The sequence below is a fragment of a genome, unplaced genomic scaffold (assembly GCF_019419815.1).
Source record: "Pyrus x bretschneideri cultivar Hongxiangsu unplaced genomic scaffold, Pyrus_bretschneideri_v1 Contig14, whole genome shotgun sequence".
Taxonomy (NCBI): Eukaryota; Viridiplantae; Streptophyta; class Magnoliopsida; order Rosales; family Rosaceae; genus Pyrus; species Pyrus x bretschneideri.
Window position 1 is genome coordinate 5,111,317 of NW_025999435.1, and position 21,074 is coordinate 5,132,390.

General features: G+C 36.1%; 3 protein-coding genes across 6 annotated transcripts; 2 read left to right on the forward strand and 1 right to left on the reverse strand.

The window, feature by feature from the left end:
- The first annotated feature begins 4,202 nt into the window (after positions 1-4,202).
- LOC103926611 (probable enoyl-CoA hydratase 2, mitochondrial) lies at positions 4,203-13,226 on the forward strand. Of its 4 annotated transcripts, none has more exons than XR_007256673.1 (9): positions 4,203-4,490; positions 4,602-4,771; positions 4,969-5,043; positions 5,535-5,625; positions 5,742-5,793; positions 6,123-6,262; positions 6,345-6,421; positions 6,737-6,994; positions 13,008-13,226. XR_007256673.1 is itself a non-coding variant. In XM_048579909.1 (8 exons), exons 1-8 carry the CDS (start codon positions 4,304-4,306, stop codon positions 6,911-6,913), a joined length of 969 nt encoding a protein of 322 aa, XP_048435866.1. In that variant the 5' UTR covers positions 4,203-4,303; the 3' UTR covers positions 6,914-7,120. The 4 variants fall into 4 exon arrangements, 2 of the variants coding, with proteins under 2 accessions (XP_048435866.1, XP_009333689.2); XR_007256674.1 differs by lacking the exon at positions 13,008-13,226 and adding an exon at positions 12,366-12,897; XM_048579909.1 differs by lacking the exon at positions 13,008-13,226 and having other exon boundaries at positions 6,737-7,120.
- Positions 13,227-15,421: 2,195 nt separating this feature from the next.
- On the forward strand, positions 15,422-19,093 carry LOC103926612 (ubiquitin carboxyl-terminal hydrolase 3). The gene is made up of 9 exons (XM_009335416.3): positions 15,422-15,606; positions 16,252-16,383; positions 16,530-16,568; positions 16,963-17,068; positions 17,833-17,891; positions 18,001-18,075; positions 18,187-18,235; positions 18,332-18,408; positions 18,777-19,093. Exons 1-9 carry the CDS (start codon positions 15,532-15,534, stop codon positions 18,873-18,875), a joined length of 711 nt encoding a protein of 236 aa, XP_009333691.2. The 5' UTR covers positions 15,422-15,531; the 3' UTR covers positions 18,876-19,093.
- A 215-nt stretch (positions 19,094-19,308) lies between these two features.
- LOC103926613 (oleosin L-like) lies at positions 19,309-20,234 on the reverse strand. The gene has a single exon (XM_009335417.3). It carries the CDS (start codon positions 19,839-19,841, stop codon positions 19,374-19,376), a length of 468 nt encoding a protein of 155 aa, XP_009333692.2. The 5' UTR covers positions 19,842-20,234; the 3' UTR covers positions 19,309-19,373.
- Between the last annotated feature and the right edge of the window lie 840 nt (positions 20,235-21,074).

A 21,074-nucleotide genomic window follows, 5' to 3' on the forward strand; every position in this document is an offset into this window, starting at 1 on the left:
GTTTTCCTTTTGTGTTTTTTTTTTCCTTTTTGTATTTTAATTTTTCTCATTACTTTTTCATTTTCATATGAGTGATACATTAAATTATTTTCATTTATTGGGAGAGAATCAGAGCCAATTCTGAGAATTTTGAGGTTGACGGCAATGGCAAAATATGCCCTAACCTCATATAAGATTTTTTTTTTTTTTTTTTTTTGTTTCACACGTAAGACTTTGATAAAATTTAACTTAGAAAAACGCTTCAAACTCAATGATTTAGAAACACGGGATAACTAATTTATTTTTTATTGAGAGAGAACCAAAAAACCCTGAGCTTACAAGTAGAGATGATAAGTTTTGTTTCCCAACTATCTAAACTTTTAAAGTGTTTTAATATAAACCATGACGTGTTTTTTTCTTGTTTTCTAACGTTGTCAATATGCGACTAAAAAAATAAGCATATTTTTGAATCTTTAATTAATATGCATAAGCAATGAATGAGCATCAAATCAAACCTAGTATGAGTAAGGACATACATTCTTCAATTTCTTGAAAGCCAGTGCTAGGGAGACCAGACCAAAATTTTAAACCAAATTTGTAAACTATATGATGTGATTGTTGATGATTAGATTATTATTTAAGTGTTAATTAACGTGAACTATCTCATGACGTTCTGAACCCAGCCCACGTACCGCTTTAATGGGCGAACAACCCAACTATTGGTGACACGTCAAATGATTTACAAATTTGGTTTATAATTTGATCTACCTAGCATTACTTTTTGTTGAAGGCTTGAATTGAAATGAATGTCTAAAAACTGGAATCCACATAGCTACTAGCTAGTAATTATAATACAACATGAGGTAAAACAAAATTAACCAAATAGAAATTCATAAAAATTGAAAAGAATAAAAATGCATATAACATTTCAAACTCAGGACCCTATGTTAATTAAACAATAAAAACCACCACATATGGTTAAACTTCTTGATAGTTGGACCAAATCTTATAAGTTTATACTCTTATGAAAGGAAATCAATAAAAATTGGAAAGTTAAAAAAAACGCACATAACATTTTGAACCTAGCACGTCTTGTTAATTTTAAATGGAGAACCCACCGCTTCTAGTTAAATTTTTTTAATCATTTGACCAAATTTTAAATATTTATACGTTATCAAAAGAAATTCGTAAAAATTGTAAAGTAAATAACACACCTAGTGTTTTGAACATAGGACCTCATCGTTATAATTATAAATTTTAGGAATCACCACTTTTGGTTAAACTTTTTGATCTTTTAACCAAATTTTATAAATTTATACTCTTATAGAAACATATATGAACATACTACCCTGATAATTTTGGTGCCCCCGAGTTTTTAGGCCAACTCGCCATAGGCCAGAGCTGGTCCTAGAGAGATGATATTGGTTAAAACAATTATGCTTCTAACTACACATTTAAGTTCGAATCTTCCTTGATGTGTTTTGAATTAACCTAAGTAGAATAACACTTGTATAAGAAAAATTTATCTTTGATAAAATTCAAACTCAGATATAACAGACGAACATGCTAGATACAGGGTGATGTTATCATCACTTTTTTTAACCTCTCACACACCCCTCTCAATTAAAGGTCATCGGATCGAATAAATTGAAAAAAAATTAACAAATATTCGTGGAAGGTTTAGAGGACGTGCGAATAGCACTGCCCTGGATAAATCTATTATATATTAAGTGAAAGGCTCACAGATGGAGACAAAATTTTGGGGTCACCTCATTCGACAAAAAGAATTGGGTAAATGACAAAAAACTACCTTAACTATTGGTGTCACGACACTTTCATACCTCATCTTTTAAAATTGACAATGTCATACGTGCCAATGTCAGACCTTCGTCAGTTTTTCTGTTAATTTCTTTGTTAAATGCTGACGTGGCCAGAGATAGGACCCACTCACTAATCCAACTGGATTAAAAAATAATTAAATATTAAAAAATTAAAATAAAATTATTATTTTTTATATAAAATTGAGGGATCCACCCTCTTTCTCTCTTGCTTCTCTCTCTGGACACCTGCATCCCCAAAACCCTTCCCACCTGTCCCCCTCCCTAACCTTCCTCCCCCTCACCCTTTCTTCCCCTTGCTCCCCGTCTTCCCCAAACTTAAAACCAGAACTACCCAACCCATATCCCACCCCACTCTCGTCTTCTCCGTCTTCCCCGAACGTTTTAGACCACACCCAGATCCGATAATTCGTCGACCTAGTGTACACTGTCCTGTCGTTCGACACTGCCAACGCGTTCACGACGTCCTCGTGCACCTTGACCGACTCAATGCAGCATCCACTCTCTCTCTCTCTCTCTCTATCTCTCTTATTTCTCTCTCTGGACACCTGCATCCCCAAAACCCTTCTCACCCGTCCCCCATCCCCAACCTTCCTCCCCCTCACCCTTTCTTCCCCCTGCTCCCTATCTTCCCTAAACTCAAAACCAGAATCACCTAACCTAGATCCCACCCCGCTCCCGTCTTTTCCGTCTTCCCTGAATGGTTTGGACCACACCTAGATCAAACAATCCGTCAACCCAGTGTACACCGTCCCATTGTTCGACACCCCCAACGCGTTCACGACATCCTCGTTCGATGCAGCAAAGATTCGAGTCCTGCCAAATCTTCAGGCTCTTGTCCCAGGAGACTAAGTAAATCAGGGCGCTATTGACGACAATGTCGATGACAGCGTTGACATGTTGGATCCAGAGGCATTTCTCGTAGCCTGATGCGGCATAGAGAAGGTTGTGGTTGATGGCGAGGCAGGTGATTGAGAGGGAGGGTGGTGGGGCGGGAGAGTGGCGAAGCAGAGGTGGGAGATGGAGAGGTCAAGGGGGTTTAGAGGGGAGAGTTTCTGGATGGAAAGGATAAATGGCAGTGTTTGGAGGGAAAGGTTGTGTAGAGAAGACGAGAGCGGGGGGAAGAAAGGGTGAGGGGGAGGAAGGTTGAGGGGGGGACAGGTGGGAAGGGTGGGAAGGGTTTTGGGGATGTAGGTGTCCAAAGAGAAAGAAAAGAGAGATAGGCGAGAGAAAGAGGAGAGAGAGGGTGGATCCCACAATTTTATATAAAAAAAATAATTTTATTTTTAATTTTTTAATCCAGTTGGATTAGTGAGTAGGTTTTGTCTCTGGCCACGTCAGCATTTAACAGAGAATTAACAGAAAAACTAATGGAGGTCTGAAATTGGCACAAATTAGTAAGATGATGTATGACATTGTCAATTTAAAAAGATGGGGCATGAAAGTGTCGTTCGACCTATAATTGATGTAGTTTTATGTAATGTACCCAAAATAATTGGACCAAACTACCCCTCAACCAAAAAAATTCAAAACCTGCCCAAAATAATATATCAAATTTAGTCATAATAAAATAAAAAGTAATGGGTTGTTGGGCAAAAAAGTAAGATTAAAAAAAATGTAAGGGATCCCATTCGTTCCCCCCCCCCCCCCCAAACCAAAAAAAAACCCCTCATCTCTCCCTCTCTCCTCATTTTCATTGTTTTTCAACCCGCCTTCCTTTCTCTCTCATTATAAAAAATGTCTTTCGCTTGATAATAATGTTATTAAATTAGTTGTTAAATGATTATTATTATTATTATTATTTTTAACAAACGACATGATCTATACTAAGAAGAAGGAGATGGGCTAGCAATAATGTGATTCAATTAGTTGTTCATTCAATATTATTTTCTCTATTTTTAAAAACGTTCAAAACTTCTTCAGAGATATGTAATGCCGGTTATAAAAAAGGTCTTTCACACGCAAATAATAATGTGATTAAATTAGTTGTCAAATAATGTTTTTTTTTTTTTTTTAACAAACGATGTTATTTAGGGTGAGTTTAGCCTTACAATGAGCTAACAATAATGTGATTCAATCAATTGTTCATTAAATATTATTTTCTTTATTCTTATTGTAAATTTTATAGAGATCGATTTTATTATATAAATTCAACTGCTTTAATTGGTTTATGAGGAATTTCTTCTAGCATGATCTAAGATTATTCATTTATTTCAAATATTTAACTTTCCTTTTGTCAATTTATGTATATAAATATATTTCAAACGTTTAAATCACGCGTAGCACATCGTGATTTAAAAAATTTCTTCTGCACTCACTCACGCGTGCATGAAGGCTAGCTGTGTTTAAGTTGGACAGGTGGCATGAGTTATTGTGCAATGTCGTCTTGTTAGACAGGATTTCTCCCTGACTCCCTCATTTCTCTCAGCCCATCAATTGGCAAGAAGAGCTGCTCTGGAGTTTGAGCTTGAGCTTCTGAAAGAAAAATGGCGGGCGGTTTAAGAGTCCTAAGTAGGTCACTGAAACATTACAACCCCACAACCTCTATATTTTCAGAGAATTCACTCTATCCTCAATCCAACCAATGGATTTACCAAACTCGCCGGACTCTGATTTTAGAATCAGCACCGTCACGCACCGTCACCCTCCACCGACTCCCTGACTTTGATTCCGGTAAGTTTTGGTTCTGAAATACGTTTAAAAAAATGGGTTATCTCTGTTTATGCCAATTTTCTATGACCCAGAAAACATTAACCGAATTGGGTTTTGTTTGTTTGATAACAGGAATTATTGAGGTTAGGTTGGAGAGGCCGGAGGTGAGAAATGCAATTGGGAAAGATATGCTGAGAGGTTTACAGAACACCTTTGAAGCTGTCAGTAAGGATTCTTCTGCTAATGTTTTGTTGATCCGCAGCAAAGTTCCCAAGGTGTTCTGTGCTGGAGCAGATTTAAGGGTAGGAATTTTTAATTTATTCGTTGAATCGAAGTTTTGTTTTGGAAGGAGTTTACAGTGGATTAGCAAAGAATTCTTCAAATTTATATTCACTTTGATTTGCTTGAATGAATTATTTGCATATAAGAGTTGTGATATGTACAAGAGAAGATAGTGCTCACTAGTCAAATTGTTCTTGCCTCTTAATTTGATTGGCAGGAACGGAAAATGATGAGTGCATCTGAAGTTCGAGATTTTGTCAACACGCTGCGTGCCACATTCTCGTTTTTAGAGGTTAATCTTCGTTGTTAATTTTCTATTGTTGTTTTGTTATTAAAACGGCCTGAAAGATGATAGAAATTGAGAAGTTGGTTTTGACACTCCGTGATTTTTAGAGGTTAATCTTTATTGCCACAAGTGTTTCAGATTCTGTACAACACTCTTAAAATGCTTTTTTGTTGTTTGGTACATAGTATAACAGTGGGTATGGGTATGTATATGTGAGTGTTCTATAACGATGGATATTGGATGCACATACGTGAGTGTTGTATAATGGTGGACATATGATATCAATATGTAAACGAGGAGACACTCATACATAAACGTGAGTGTCCAGGATATGTTCAGAATTATATTTACTAATTTGATTTCATAACGCTGTTTTTAATTAGCATGGTATGATCATTTAATGCTTGTATGCAGGCTTCCTTGTTTGCTGTTTATACATTAGTACTCCATAAATTATTTTCTTCTTCTTGACACTTACTTCTGTTCATAATATTTAGGTACTTTCTATTCCGACAATTGCTGTCATTGAAGGAGCAGCATTGGGTGGTGGACTTGAAATGGCTTTATCATGCGATCTTCGGATATGTGGTAATTCCATTTCTTTAATTATTTATACCGAACCCAGTTATGGTCATTAAACTATCAATCCTTTTAAACTTTTATAATGCCAAGTCTCTTATTGTTTTCCACCATTAATGGCTTAGGAGAAGATGCAGTGATGGGCTTGCCAGAAACAGGACTTGCTATCATTCCTGGGTAGGTGCTAAATTTCGGAATGAGTTCACATTATCACCTATGATATTCTCCCCAAGAATTGCATATCACCTGCATCTTGTTTGATGAACCCAACATTCTGTACTGTTTCAACTTTTTCTAAGCAGGTTTCATAGCAAACAATTTCTTATAACATAAGAGATGGGTGGGATTTTAATTCCTATTCCAACTGATATTTAGTTTATGGAATTATGTTGTCCATATTGTCTACATTTTCTGGAAGAACTTCTTTCCGCATGATTACTTCTTATTTTACCCTCTGCTTTTATTTATTTTTCTTAATCTCCATTTTTTTGAAATTATTCATCCAGTGACAGATCAACTCTCTTGATTGCGTCCATTGACAGGGCAGGTGGAACACAGCGGCTTCCTAGATTGGTTGGAAAGGCAATATCAAAGGAACTCATATTCACTGGTAGGAAGATTGGTGGCAGGGAAGCAGTGTCAATGGGTATGTGATGTATGTCTACTCAGTAGCTGCTTTCTTTTTGTCCTTATTTTTTTTCTTTTGATGCAATTGTACGTCACTACAGGTTTGGTAAATTACTGTGTTCCTGCTGGTGAAGCTCATCTAAAGGCACTTGAAGTTGCTCGCAATATAAATGAGAAGGTACAGAATTATTTTATCCAGTATTGCGTTCATTTTATACTATTTCATGGGGAATGTTATAGTTGAGAGTATTCTATGAACTGAATTTTCGCCTTCTGATGATAACTACATTCTAACATCTGAATCAAGGTGGATGTCTATAGCTGAAACTTCTCTATACATAAAATTTGCTGTAATGACAATGTTTAATACATGCACTGAAAAGGGGAAAAAAGACAGTAAACTAAAGCATAACTTGAAATAGTCATACTAGGCAAAGAACAAAAAGTTACAAGTAATTGTTGCAATCAAACTTATGAAATAGAGTGTTAGCAGGGTCCAATAGCAATAAGGATGGCAAAAAAAGCTATTGATGAAGGACTGGAGGTAGATAAGACCTCAGCTTTGGCTCTTGAAGAACATTGCTATGAAAAGACGTTGAACACAAATGATCGCTTGGAAGCCCTATCAGCATTTGCTGAGAAGCGAAAGCCAAAGTATACCGGCGATTAAGATGATAAACTTGCTATAATTTGTCTGGATAAGTTTCTTGGTTGGGCAGAAATAAACTTGTCAGCAATGACAAATTGACAGGTCAGTAGCGGTCTTAATTTTATTTGATCATAATTTACTATTTTATGAACAGCTGATTAAATGTTTTGTTTGGGTGTCTGTGGATTGAATGTGTTCCTTAGTGAATCTAATAATTGTACTCATCAATATCGTTCCTTTTTACACTTTAACAATCAAATGGTCTTCGCTGAATAGAGGCTCGTTTCTTAGGAAAGTATCTTTACTAAGAAAAGCTTGTTCTTGATTTCGCTCCATTTAGTTTGAGTGTATTCGGGATCTCATCCTTGAAATTAATGTTGGTGATGAAATAGGATAAATTTATTTTAGTGTTGCCAAAACCTCAACTCTTATTTTGTATAAACATTGCATTCTAGTGGACCAATACTCTGCCATTCCTAGTAGGATCCGTGGACGTAGAATTGGAGTTACCAGCATATGACACTAACATCATTCCCCACAAAACATTGCTAATGTTGATAAAACAATGCCTACATTGCATCTAGTCCAAGAGCGTCTATAGAATGTACTTTGGGCTAGCAAACACAACATAGGAAAGTGAAATAAAATAAAATGAGTGTATACTTGGGCTTAGTCAAGTTGGTTGGTTAGTACAATGTGCTATCTTCTCTCACCCAAATTCGAATCTTCCTCCTTGTAGTTTAGATGAGTGTTGAGAACTTGAGAGTAATCTCAAAACTCGAAAAAAAGGGACCTCGCATGTGCTTTTAAGTAGTTATGCCACTCTCCATAATCCATAATGCCAGTTAATTTTATGACAGAACCTTAATTTTATGACGGAACCTCAACTTTCTTCAATGAGTTTAGTATAGATTCTTCTGATAGTGGCAAAAAGGGGGTGATTCAAGGGATATACTGAAACTGTAAGGACCATGTTTGTGTTTTGTATCATCTTTAGAACCAAACATGTTGAACTTGTTGAACTCATGTATGATATTAGAAATGATCATACAAAACAAAAAGATGGTCCTAAAGATGATACAAAACACAAAGATGGTTCTTAGTGTGATCAGCTTGTAATGGACGTATTGTCATATGAAATGTGATCAACTTGGCAATGCTTAAGAAAAAACACTTATTTCGTCACTAATACAAACTGTGATTATAGCATTGTTGTTACAAGAATTCAAAAATTTCACGTCGAAAATTTGACAACGTAAATTGTCGTGATATTATGAAATGGTTCTACTCTTAATGGACCTGTTGTCATAAAGCTCCGCCAGTGTTGGGAGGCGTAGACTAGAAAAAAAATCCTCCCTGGACTCCAACTGATAAAACCCTAGCAGCTTCTCCCCCTTCTCTCTCTCTCTCTCTCTCTCTCTCTCTCTCTCTCTCTCTCTCTCTCGCTCTCTCTTTTTCTCAAACCCAGTTCCTTCTCCACGCCGTTGACTCCTTCCTTCGGCTGGGGTTGGCGGCAACCCATTGTTATTGCTTCTCTCATTTTGTCGTCTCTTTCTAGTAGTGATGCCTCTGGCCTTTTCTTCCGGTGTATATGGCCGTTGGTTTCTAAGGTCATGGCCTGTTTTCTCGCCGTCCTGCGCCACTTCCCAGCATTCTTCGCCGTTTTGGCTTCACTCCTAATCCCTGTCCCGTGGCCCCCATTTTTCAACCCCAAACACTCACACTTTTCCATCTTCTTCAATTTCTCCCCCTCACATGTCTTTCCGTTCACAACCTTTGCCACAACCTTTGCTCAAAAGTAGGAGTAGCTCACCCATTTTCGCCATCAAATCTAAACCTTCCTTTCACAGCTCCGCCCCCGACCGGCATGCTGGAAAAATGGGGCCAAGTGTGTTGCGGCTTAGCCCAAAGCGAGGGTGTTTTAGATGCCCCCTTAGCCCTAATCCCTTTCCATTTGTTTTGGTTTTTGGTTCTCCTAGTTGGCGCTTGTGTTGGAGGTTCAAATTTGGTGTTTCTTCTTCGGTGTGGTGCTTTTGGTGGTGAAATTTGGTTGGGGATTTCTCTATGTTGCATGTTGGAAAACTTTGTGATGCGATACCTTTGTCGAATTCAACACGGAGTTGGGTTTTCTTCCGGCGGCTACCCTTGTGGTTGCTGGCGAGGTGGTTGCGTCGACGGCTACGGCAGATTCCTGCTTGTGCATGACAGGATTTAGGATTTTTTTATTTTTGCTATTTTGCCCTTTTGTTGTTTGGGCTTTTGGCTTTCCCCAATTGTATTGGGCTTATTTGTTGTCCTTAGGGTTGGTTTGATATTACTATGCTTTGAAAAAAAACTGCTTCTGCTGTGCTGTGAGAATAAGCAGCTGTGAAATAAAGCAACATAGTATTTGGTAAACTTTTTTTGTGAAAGTGCTTTAGGAAAAAAAAAAAAAAAAAAAGCAGTATGATAGTATTTGGTAAACTTTTATGTAAAACAGTTGTGATTGTGTGAAATGACCAAAAAGGGTATAATACTAGATGTGCTATTAATTTAATTTGCTTAACAAATAAAGGTGAATTACGAAATATACTTTATTTTTAAAAGAATAATATTTATAAACTTTATCTTAAATATTAATTAATATGACAAACTACTTCAATTGAAATATTTTAGACTGAATAGCTAGGATTCATTAGTACAATATTGTTAATGTACTTGAAGGTAGTCTAATTAGATGCATTCATCAAACTTGCTGCTATTCTATTTCTTAATGTCTCTATCTCATGTGATCCTTTAACTTCATAATTTTGGTATTCTTCATCATCATCATCACTACTATCCCTGTCTTCACAAAAGTCCCTAAGGTCATCAAAATGACGATCACGTTCATAATACCTCCGTATGTAGTTATGAAGAGCCATTGTAGCAATGACAATCTTCACTTGCTTATTGAACGGGTAATTAGGCATATCCCTTAAAATTGCTCATCTTTTCTTCCATATCCCAAAAGTTCGCTCAATGATGCTCCTAAGAGAAGAATGCATGTGGTTGAATACTTCTTTATGACCCGTTGGTTTGGCACCCCTATGAAAGGCCGGGAGATGATATCTTTCACCTTTATATGGTCCCAAATAACCTCTCATTTGTGGGTACCTCGCATCTACCAAGTAATATTTTCCTGACAATTGAAAATTTTGTTTTGTAGTGTAATAATTATACAAAGCAAGTACGTAAAATGTTATAATAATACAAAACAAGTATGAAGATTACCATTTGGAGGCTTAGAAAAGTTTAAATTTGGATTCCGTAGCACGGATAGAAAAACTCTTGTATCATGTGCAGTGTCTTCCCATTCGGCACAAGTAAATGTGAATTGCATGTCAAAATTACATGCAACCATAACATTTTGAGTCAGTATTCATTTCCTATCAATGTATGGAACTTGATCTAGAGGTGGTATTGAAGCCTTAACATGTACTCCATCTATAACACCAATATAATCCTAAAAATAATAACATAGAAGATAACCGTCAGCCTACACTTCTAGTTTGCGAATAAGTTAGAAGACGAGTCAAACTTTACCTTAAAATAAGGCATGTATCTTGTATCTCTTCTTATTTCTTGGGGAATGCCATGAAACTCTGAATTCATCGGTTTGATAATAACTGTTGCCATCTTACATACGTTATCTAACATAACACCAAAATATCTACTAAGAGTTTCACCAGAATGTTAAAATCTCTCTTGCGCTAATCTATTTTTCACAGCATGTCCCAACATATGCAAGAACATTCCTAATATTTCAATTGCACTCATTCTTCTTGAACCTTTCAATCCATAATTAGTTTGCAAGTCATTGGATAATCTATAAAAGACATCTTTGTTCATCCTAAACATTCTATAGCATCGTACATGATTTCCTTGTAGTACTTCCATCAACCAAATATTAGCTGTTTGGAAAGAATTCATACACGGTGTTTTGTGGACATATTTTAAATAATATATTTCAACAGCTTTCGCTACAGCGCATATAATTAGACCATCCTCCAAATCCTCAACATCATCATCATCATAGGTGTTCATATTGAATATACACCTGTAATATAACACATAATTCAACATTCCACAAGTCATAATCCAACAATCACTAAGAAGTCATAATCCGACATTTAAGAATAATCCAATGTTTAATAAGAAATCATAATCCAACATTCAACATATAATCCAACATTCAATAAACACAAAGTACAAGCAACATTCAATAAACACAAAGTACAAGCAACATTCAACACATAATATTAATGCAAAGTACAAATCACACAGTCCTAATTCATAGTTTTAGCTCCTTATTGTTCTTTGTTGAATATATATTGCAACCAAGTTAGCTGCACTTCAGGATCCTTCATAGTGGCAAACACCTCTCGCTTCTCTGCACTACAAAATAAACATGTAGCAAACAACCATAACTCGCTAGGTGGCTTATAACTAGGCAATTGTGCAACATACGCTATCACTTCCGCAATTCAACTCATTGATGAGTCACTAGCGAGTTATGGTTGTTTGCTACATGTTTATTTTGTAGTGCAGAGAAGCGAGAGGTGTTTGCCACTATGAAAGATCCTGAAGTGCAGCTAACTTGGTTAAAATATATGTTCAACAAAGAACAATAAGGAGCTAAAACTATGAATTAGGACTGTGTGGTTTGTACTTTGCATTAAGATTATGTGTTGAATGTTGCTTGTACTTTGTGTTTATTGAATGTTGCTTGTACTTTATGTTTATTGAATGTTGGATTATGATTTTTTATTAAACGTTGGATTATTCTTGAATTTCGGATTATGACTTCTTAGTGATTGTTGGATTATGACTTGTGGAATGTTGAATTATGTGTTATGTTACAGGTGTATATTCAATATGAACACCTATGATGATGATGATGTTGAGGATTTGGAGGATAGTCTAATTATATGCGTTGTAGAAGCTATTGAAACATATTATTTAAAATATGTCCACAAAGCTCCGTGTATGAATTCTTCCCAAACATCTAATATTTGGTTGATGGAAGTACTACAAGGAAATCATGTGCGATGCTATAGAATGTTTAGAATGAACAAAGATGTCTTTTATAGATTATCCAATGACTTGCAAACTAATTATGGATTGAAAGGTTCAAGGAGAATGAGTGCAATTGAAATATTAGGAATGTTCTTGCATATGTTGGAACATGGTGTGAAAAATAGATTAGCGCAAGAGAGATTTCAACATGCTGGTGAAACTGTTAGTAGATATTTTGATGCTATGTTGGATATCGTATGTAAGATGACAATAGATATTATCAAACCGATGGATTCGGAGTTTCGTGGCATTCCCCAAGAAATAAAGAGAGATACAAAATACATGCCTTATTTTAAGGTAAAGTTTGACTCGTCTTCTAACTTATTTGCAACTAGAAGTGTAGGCTGACGATTTTCTTCTATGTCATTGTTTTTAGGATTGTATTGGTGCTATAGATGGAGTACACGTTGAGGCTTCAATACCACCTCCGGATCAAGTTCCATACATTAGTAGGAAAGGAATACTGACTCAAAATGTTATGGCTGCATGTAATTTTAACATGCAATTCACATTTACTTGTGCTGGATGGGAACGCATTGCACATGATACAAGGGTTTTTCTATCCATGCTACGGAATCTAAATTTAAACTTTTCTAAGCCTCCAAATAGCAATATTCATACTTGCTTTGTATTATTATAACATTTTACGTACTTGCTTTGTATAATTACTACAATACAAAACAAAATTTGCAATTGTCAAGAAAATATTATTTGGTAGATGCAGGGTACCCACAAATGAGAGGTCATTTGGGGCCATATAAAGGTGAAAGATATCATCTCCCAGATTTTCATAGGGGTGCCGAACCAACGAGTTATAAAGAGGTATTCAACCACATGCATTCTTCTCTTAGGAGCATCATTGAACGAACATTTGGAGTATGGAAGAAAAGATGGGCAATTTTAAGGGATATGACTAATTACCTGTTCAATAAGCAAGTGAAGATCGTCATTGCTACAATGGCTCTCATAACTACATATAGAGGTATTATGAACATGATTGTCATTTTGATGACCTCAGGAACTTTTGTGAAGAGAGCGATAGTAGTGATGATGATGAAGAATACCAAAATTATGAAGTTGAAGGATCACATGAAACAGAGACATTAAGAAATAGAATAGCGGCAAGTTTGATGAATGTCTCTAATTAGACTACCTTCAAGTACATTAACAATATTGTACTAATGAATCCTAGCTATTCAGTCTAAAATATTTCAATTGATGTAGTTTGTCATACTAATTAATATTTAAGATAAATTTTATAAATATTTTTCTTTTAAAAATAAAGTATATTTAGTAATTCATCTTTATTTGTTAAAAAATTAAATTAATAGCATATCTAGTATTATACCATTTTTGGTCATTTCACACAATCACAGCTGTTTTACATAAAAGTTTACTAAACACCATCATACTGCTTTTTTTTTTTTTTTCTTTTTCTTCCAAAAGCACTTTTACAAAAAAGTTTACCAAACACTCTGCTACTTTATTTTACAGCCGTTTATTCTCACAACACAACAGAAGCAGTTTTTTTTCAAAACACAGCAATACCAAACCAGCCTCAACCCCAAACTGGGTCTTAGTTTTGTGCCACTGCCTTTCAATGAAATTGTTTGCTTTCGACCAAAAAAAGGAGTAGATTGATTGACTAGGCGTGAAATAGGTTTTACCTTAGTCCTCTCTCTAAAAAAGGAATTGTTTTTTTTTTTCCTCATACGATAGCACTTAAAACTACCATTTTTTTTAACACATTACGACCTTGAATTTTCTTCAGTGCACATTAAAAATAAAATTTTAAGTTATACATCTGAACAAAAGTCATTAGATCCTATTAAGTTAAATGATCTAACGACTCTTGTTCTATTTTAGTCGAAAACTAATGACTTTTGTTCATGTATGTACTTAAATGTGCACCAGAGAAAACTTCGTAAGGACCTTTAACCTCTTTATTCAAGAATATTCTTTCGAGGCGCCTTCGACACGACACTCCTCAACCATTGTTCCAATAGCCCTCAAGACCACATGAGCAACGCCCGACCCATTACAAATCTAAAATTCAAAAAAGAACAATTTATAATCATTTTTATTCAAGCAAATGGGGGAGGGAGAAGAATCGAGCGTATAATACTAGATGTAATGACAATAGGCTTAACCACTTGAACTAAAGGTCATATTCAATTTTTATATTTTTATATAACGAGATACAGATAGATAAAGAAATAAATTGGTTTTGAACTTTTAATTTACTAGATTTGAACTGGCCTTCTTCCTACCATTGGGGTTAAAGCATAAATCCATACACAAATATATTAATGACGTGTTTAGGTATCCGTAATAAGAATAAATATAAGAAATATGATTCCGATTACGGAGTATTCAAGCGTTTACTAACTTTGAAAGAATAAAGAAAGTGGTGGAGTCCACACGAAATAAGGGATTCAATTCCTAAAGGTGGTGGAATTGGACTCCTTATATTGATGAGGTATTTGAATTCCATGAGGATGAGAGACTCGGGAATGCAAGTTTTCTTCCTATTATGCCCTCTTTCTTATTTTTAAAATTTCAATCTGCCATTCAACACTAAGCACTGACTGTTTGACGGCGTTGTATTTTCCCTTTTCCGATGTTGCCAGAAGTCATTTCCTTCTATTTTTCTTCCTTTCACAATAACAGTATAACACGATTGATCAAGTTATATTCAAACTAGAGCTTTTGATTTTTGAATTTTTGTATTGTTTTTATTTATTTATTTATTTTGGTTCAAAGAAAATTTGATTATGATTTCAGAACTTGGAGAGTGGTGATTGGAGGATTGAGGTTAAAAATAATAAGACATGGTGGTGCTGAGGAGGTGGATGAGGGCATTTTAATATAAGATGAAATAAAACAAAAAGAATAAGAACATTTTAGTAATTATATTAATTTTTATTCTGATTTAGGGGAATTAGTAAACAACTTATATGAACTTAATTTCATTCATACTTCGATTTTAGAATATTTAATTAAATAGCTTCAACATGAATCCAATTCTGATTCCTCTTCATTTAAACTCTTTCTCAATTCAATTCATCTTATTTTGATTACGGTTACTTAAACGAACAATAAGTGGCATCTATGGGCCTTGAAATGGGGACTTGCTCAGAGTAAGGCCTGAGGTGAGTTGATCAATGACTCATTTGGAAGTGTTTTTAAAATGACTAAAAACGCTTTTGAATAAAATCTTTTTGAAATCAGTCCTTAGTAAAAATTGAACGAGATCTTGAAAAAACCTTTAAGTGTTTCATGCAAAAAGCACATATATGATGCTTCTTCTAAAACATACTTAAATTACTTTGAAATCCATAATTAATTTCACCAACATACTTTCATATTTCAAAACACATTGTAAAATGGAAAACCCACCGCCCAAAACCTATATATAAAACCCGGAAGAGCATTTCACAAAATCCCAGATTTTCCAGCTAGAAACCTCACCAAACGAAAAGGCACAAAGAATCTAAAATCGAATCGTACAAAGAGAGAGAGAGAGAGAGAGAGCAAAAGCCATGGCTGCTTCGGACGAAACCCCATCGGCTAAGAGATGGCTTCCTCTCGAAGCTAACCCTGATGTTATGAATCAGGTACTTCAATCAATCGCCTTCCTTTTCAAGAAAAAATTAAATTACCCGTACTTATTTTGTATTCTTCGGATTATGCTCTGTTTGTTTTCCGAGAAAACGCAGAGCTAGGGTTTGGTGCGAATTTGATGTGGAAAATGGAACGTTTTGATTCTTCTGGAAATTGGGTTCGAGTATGTGATTAAGCTTGTTTGGATCTGGGTAATAATTAGAAATGAATGTAAACCACTCACGGAGAATCTGCTTAGTTGCTGTAGGGGAAAGCAGTTGGCAAAGAGATGATAAAGTACGTATCGGTTTCATTTATACCAAAATTTTTAGCGTTAGGGAGACCCAATTAGTGAATAATAACTAAACATTTGCTTTTGATAGAAAGCTAAACAAGAATTTGGTTTTCAAAATTAAAACGTAATGAGTAGCGAAAATCATTTTGCACTGAAGAGAAGCGGAAAAATGTTTAGCCTATCCTTTCGTCATTTTGATTACATGTACTCTTGTTTGTATGTTATGTTGCAAATTAGATTTATAATTTTCACAAAGGTGATATACTCAAGAAGAGCACCATTTGCACCATTGAACCTTATAATGGTTTTACCTCATTGTGCAAAATACCAAATCAAATGAAAGAAACATATTTGGTCATTGCAGTTCCTTTGGGGCCTGGGTCTTCAAGAGGATGAGGCAGAATGCTATGATGTTTACGGATTGGATGGAGAACTCTTAGATATGGTTCCGAAGCCTGTACTTGCTGTCCTGTTTCTTTATCCTATAACCACTAAGGTTTTGTCTCTTTCCTTGAAATACAAATTAATAATTCCGAACTTTGTAGGTTGGTGTGGAACTTAAGTTCTCTGCATCTGTCTTTCTTTTGGACATTATGAAATTTGGTTGTCTCCTGATTTGAGCAATGTTTCTGTACTTTTCAGACTGAAGAAGAGAGAATGATGCAGGCAAATGAAAAACAGGTGAGTGATAGGAAATTTGATTGGATGCTCTGTATAAAATGAAAGCCTTTTATTTTTGAGTGGGTTGTTGGACTTGTGATCTCTCTGTGCATATATGTGGATGGCGCGCATGTGCATATTCATGCGATGATAGTAACTTTTGAGAGATCAGTTCTGTATTGAAATTTATGTTCACATTCAACCATGTTTTGTGTTTTATGTTTTCATACCTTGCTCACTTATTTTCGATTGTGTTAATTCGTTTTATTTACTTCTTGCATACCTGTTTTTTTTGTTTGGTGTTTCTAATTTACTGATCAAAAGAGAATTTTGTATTCAAATTCATTATGACTTGATTTGATTTGAAGTGGTATGATTTAATTAGAATGATTCGGAATGCATATCCTGGCTGTAGGAACCCAAAGGTAATGTTTATTTTATGAAACAAACTGTGGGCAATGCTTGTGGAACAATTGGGCTTCTTCATGCTGTTGGAAACATCAATTCAGAGATCAAACTTGGTAAGTTGTTTACTGTTTTCCTGTTATGGGTGAGTTATGGTTAGAGTTATTCATGGCAGCCTTGCGTTCTCCATACTTGCGGTTGTATGTATTACACACAAGTATTAATAACTGCTAGTGATTTAGAGTGCCGTGTTTTTTGAGTGGCTGCTAGCAAATCTTGGTCTCTTTTGGATTCTCCCCCTTGACCAGGAAAAGAGTGTGTGTGTGTGTGTGAGAGAGAGAGATGAGAGAGAGAGGAGGAGGGGTTTGTTGAAAATTCTTTAGGGCCAATGGTTCCTTTAACTCTTTTTTCTCTCATATTCCTCTTTCTCTTACCTAACAACGTTTGATCACCCTGCTTTTGAAAATGCCAAACAATTGCAGGAACAATTGGATCCATAGAAGTAAAATGATAATTAAGAATATAGAATACCTGGGGAAAATAGCATACCATTGGAAAGGAGTTTCTTGGTTATTACTACCAAAGTGTATGCCATTCTAGTTTCTAACTAGGACAGTGCATGTTTGTGGAACACCTAGCTGTGGAAATTAGGGATACAGAATTGCGAAACTAGAGAGTTCTAGATACCAAAACTGTTCCCTTAAGTAACTCCTTTGGAGGAATTGAAGCTTGATTTTGTTCATGTACGCAACCTTGGAAAACATGCTTCCCCGTAGAAGCCAAAATTAATGATTTATTTTCTTTCTGACAATTGCTTACTATTTATTAATAAATGTTTATCACAGTTATTTTTCCCATGTTATCCTCTTTCTCTTTTCAGTTGAGGATTCGTTTTTGGATAGGTTTTTCAAAAAAACTGCAAGCATGGATCCAATGCAGGTTCTATTTTCTTTTCCCTCATATTTTGTCCTTTCAGCTTGACCAATTCATATAGATTCATATTATTCTTCTTGCCTCTTATTGTCATCTATTTGTCATACAAATGTAGCGTGCAGCATTCCTTGAAAGTGACACAGAAGTGGAAGTTGCTCATTCTGTAGCAGCCAATGGTGGTGATACAGAGGTGATATATTTTAAGTAGCATAGAATATTATGTAAAGTACCAATCTCTCCACTTTTCTCTGTTTGGGTCAGATGGTTTGTGCTTCACATGTCTTACTCTGTTTCTTTGTAGGCGTCCGACAATGCAGACACTCACTTTATTTGCTTTGCATGCGTGGACGGTAAGCGCTTCTTCTATATCTGTTCAGAGATGGTTCTTGAAGATTTACTTACCCTACTGCACGGTTTGTGATTTCGATCTTTTGTTTAATATGTAGGGGAGCTTTATGAGCTTGATGGGAGGAAGTCAGGTCCAATCTCTCATGGTCCATCTTCACCAAACAGTCTATTGCAGGTATTTAAGATGTCATTGTGCTTTCTGATTCAAAATTAGAGGAACAACACACAATCAATGCCTAAACATATCAAAAGTTTAACTGTCCATTTAGTAACCTTTTCTTTTTTTGGTTAAGTAAAGAGAGGGAAGAGGCATAATATCCTAAAGATTAAATGGATGAAGTTTCGAGGGAGAGAGGAAACTATAACTAAAACTGTTTTGAACTGATTTAAAGTTAACGTGCGTGTATTTTGGAAAATTCAATCATAATAGTTCAATTAGCTATTCTCATGTTTATTTTGGCTCATTTCAAGTGGGAACGTGTTGGCCTTTACCCGAGTCTTTATGTGCATCGCCCATCTGATGACCTTTTGATTGCATAACAGGATGCAGCTAAAGTCATACAGGGCATGATCCAGAAAAATCCCGACTCCCTCAACTTCAATGTGATTGCAATTTCGAAGAAATCTGGTGGGTTTTCTTAAGTTGGAATGCATCCATGTCCTTCATAAGCGGTCAAAAGTGCAGTGGTAGCACTTGATGTACGCATCTTTATCCTTTTCCCGGTTAACATGTGTGCTGGCATCTTTAGCATAAGCTTCCTCAACTTGCGTTAAACTGGTCGTAAACGTTTTCGATTATAACGTTGTGGTGCACTGAACAAGCCTGTGGGGAATATGAATAGAGTTATGTTTTTGCTTTATTCATGTAGTGCTGATGATCCCGGAAAAAGAAACAAGTGTGTATGATAGATGGATTGGAATTTTGAAACCAAAACCAAACTGAGTATGTTTGATTGTTAGGCGTGAAATGTATCTTTTGCAACGGTGTGATGGCATGCTAGATTATTAGGTTTTATGATCATTTGCAGCGGCGTGCTCAGCATATTTCGAATGTATTACCGCATAGAAAACCGCATTGAAAACTGATCCTCACAGATTGGTATGGAACTAACACAAATAAGAGCTGACAGTGAACAAAGATTACATGGTAGTTGTTTCTTGGCCATGAAGCAACCATTGCTGTGTTAATATCTGTTTGATGATATCATTGTGCACCCTGTGTATCGTTGCTGATGTGCTTCCTAGGCGCTCTTCATGTCGGTTCTTGATGCTTCTAACCCCGCTCGCCAATGTTGAAGCCAGCTGATCCAGTTTGTCAGCACCAACAGGGTGCTGTCCTGTCACATTGTTGTAAACCCAGTAAAACACCATCGCTGCTGTTGCCCCAAACCCTCCCGACATAACAAGCCCGGTATTCAGCAGAAGCATTGCAACTCCTGCTGGTACCAACACCGGGCTGATGATCACCAGCAACGGTGTTGCTGCCACCAAACCCATAACAACAGCAGTGAGTGTCAAACTGGAGAGGACGGAGAGGGACCCGGAAAAGGTTATGGCAGTGGAGGCCTTGGCCAATTGATAGGAGAGGTTTTCTGGATTTCGAGCCATTGAATTTGATGATACTCTCGTTTCGTTGAGGAGCTTGCTGGTTGGGAGGGAAGGGCGTATATGAAGGGTGGTGAGTCACGTGAGGAGAGGCGTATGTCACGTGTTTCGTGTTTATCTTCAGAACATTTGCATGTGAAGAAGTATGCGTTTGCTCGACACCTATACTACCCTACAATTCCATTGTTATGTTTATCCGGTTTCTGGGAGAAGATGTGTCTCTCTGTTTTGGAAGGCAGCGCAAGTTGGCTGGTTACATCTGCATTTTCTATGGCAGCACTTCCCATGATCCGTGGACCCACCGAGCTCCACGATGCAAGCGTTAGTAGATTAGATCGTTGTCGTCGGAAGAACATTGCTTGGCTCCTTCCTTGTAAAAAAAATTAAAATTCATCCTTATCTGTAAATCACAAAGTCTTGACATGCATAAACAAGTTGATTATGCACGCGTGAAATTGTGATTTGTTTAGAGTTGATGATAATGGCCTCTGAAGACTCGTAAACAAGCTTGATAATCGCATAAATGTGAAATCTTATTGACACACTCCGACCCCATGTTGACTATGAGTTAGACTTCATTGGCCAATACTGTGTGGTGACGAAGCCATAAATAAGGTAACCGGTACGTGACAATTAAAATGTTTTGGTTCAATTTTACTAAAAATTTGCAGAATCTCCCCTACAAATACAATAATTCAAAATAAATCTTGCAAGTAAACGCAATTAAAACTCAACTTCCCCGACGGTCATACCAAGGGTTCAACCCTTTTATTCCATGTCACATAAGTTTAGAATTAGTCAAGCAACGATATAAGCAAGTAATCATGTGATGTGCAAGTATAACCGTAAATTTGGTTATTTATTAATGCAACTAAGAAAAAAGACAGAGAACACTACGTAGGAGAGATGTACTATTGCCAAGCTCACTCACCGTCACAAGCTGGTACTTTCATCCTACTAGGTCCTTATGGGCGAAAAACAAAGTGTGAACAAATCATATCAATTATCAAGTCGAAATCCTTTCATAACATACTAACCCCTGTTTTAGAAAGACCTATATACTAGTATCTACTACATTCACATATATATATATATATATATATATATAGTTGAAAAATACATGCCAGTCACAATAAAAAATCATACATGAGGAACTGCAGTACATTTCTAATATCTACTAGTGAGAATACATACACGTGTGTGTACATGGGCGTCTGCTTGTGTAATGTAGCCTAT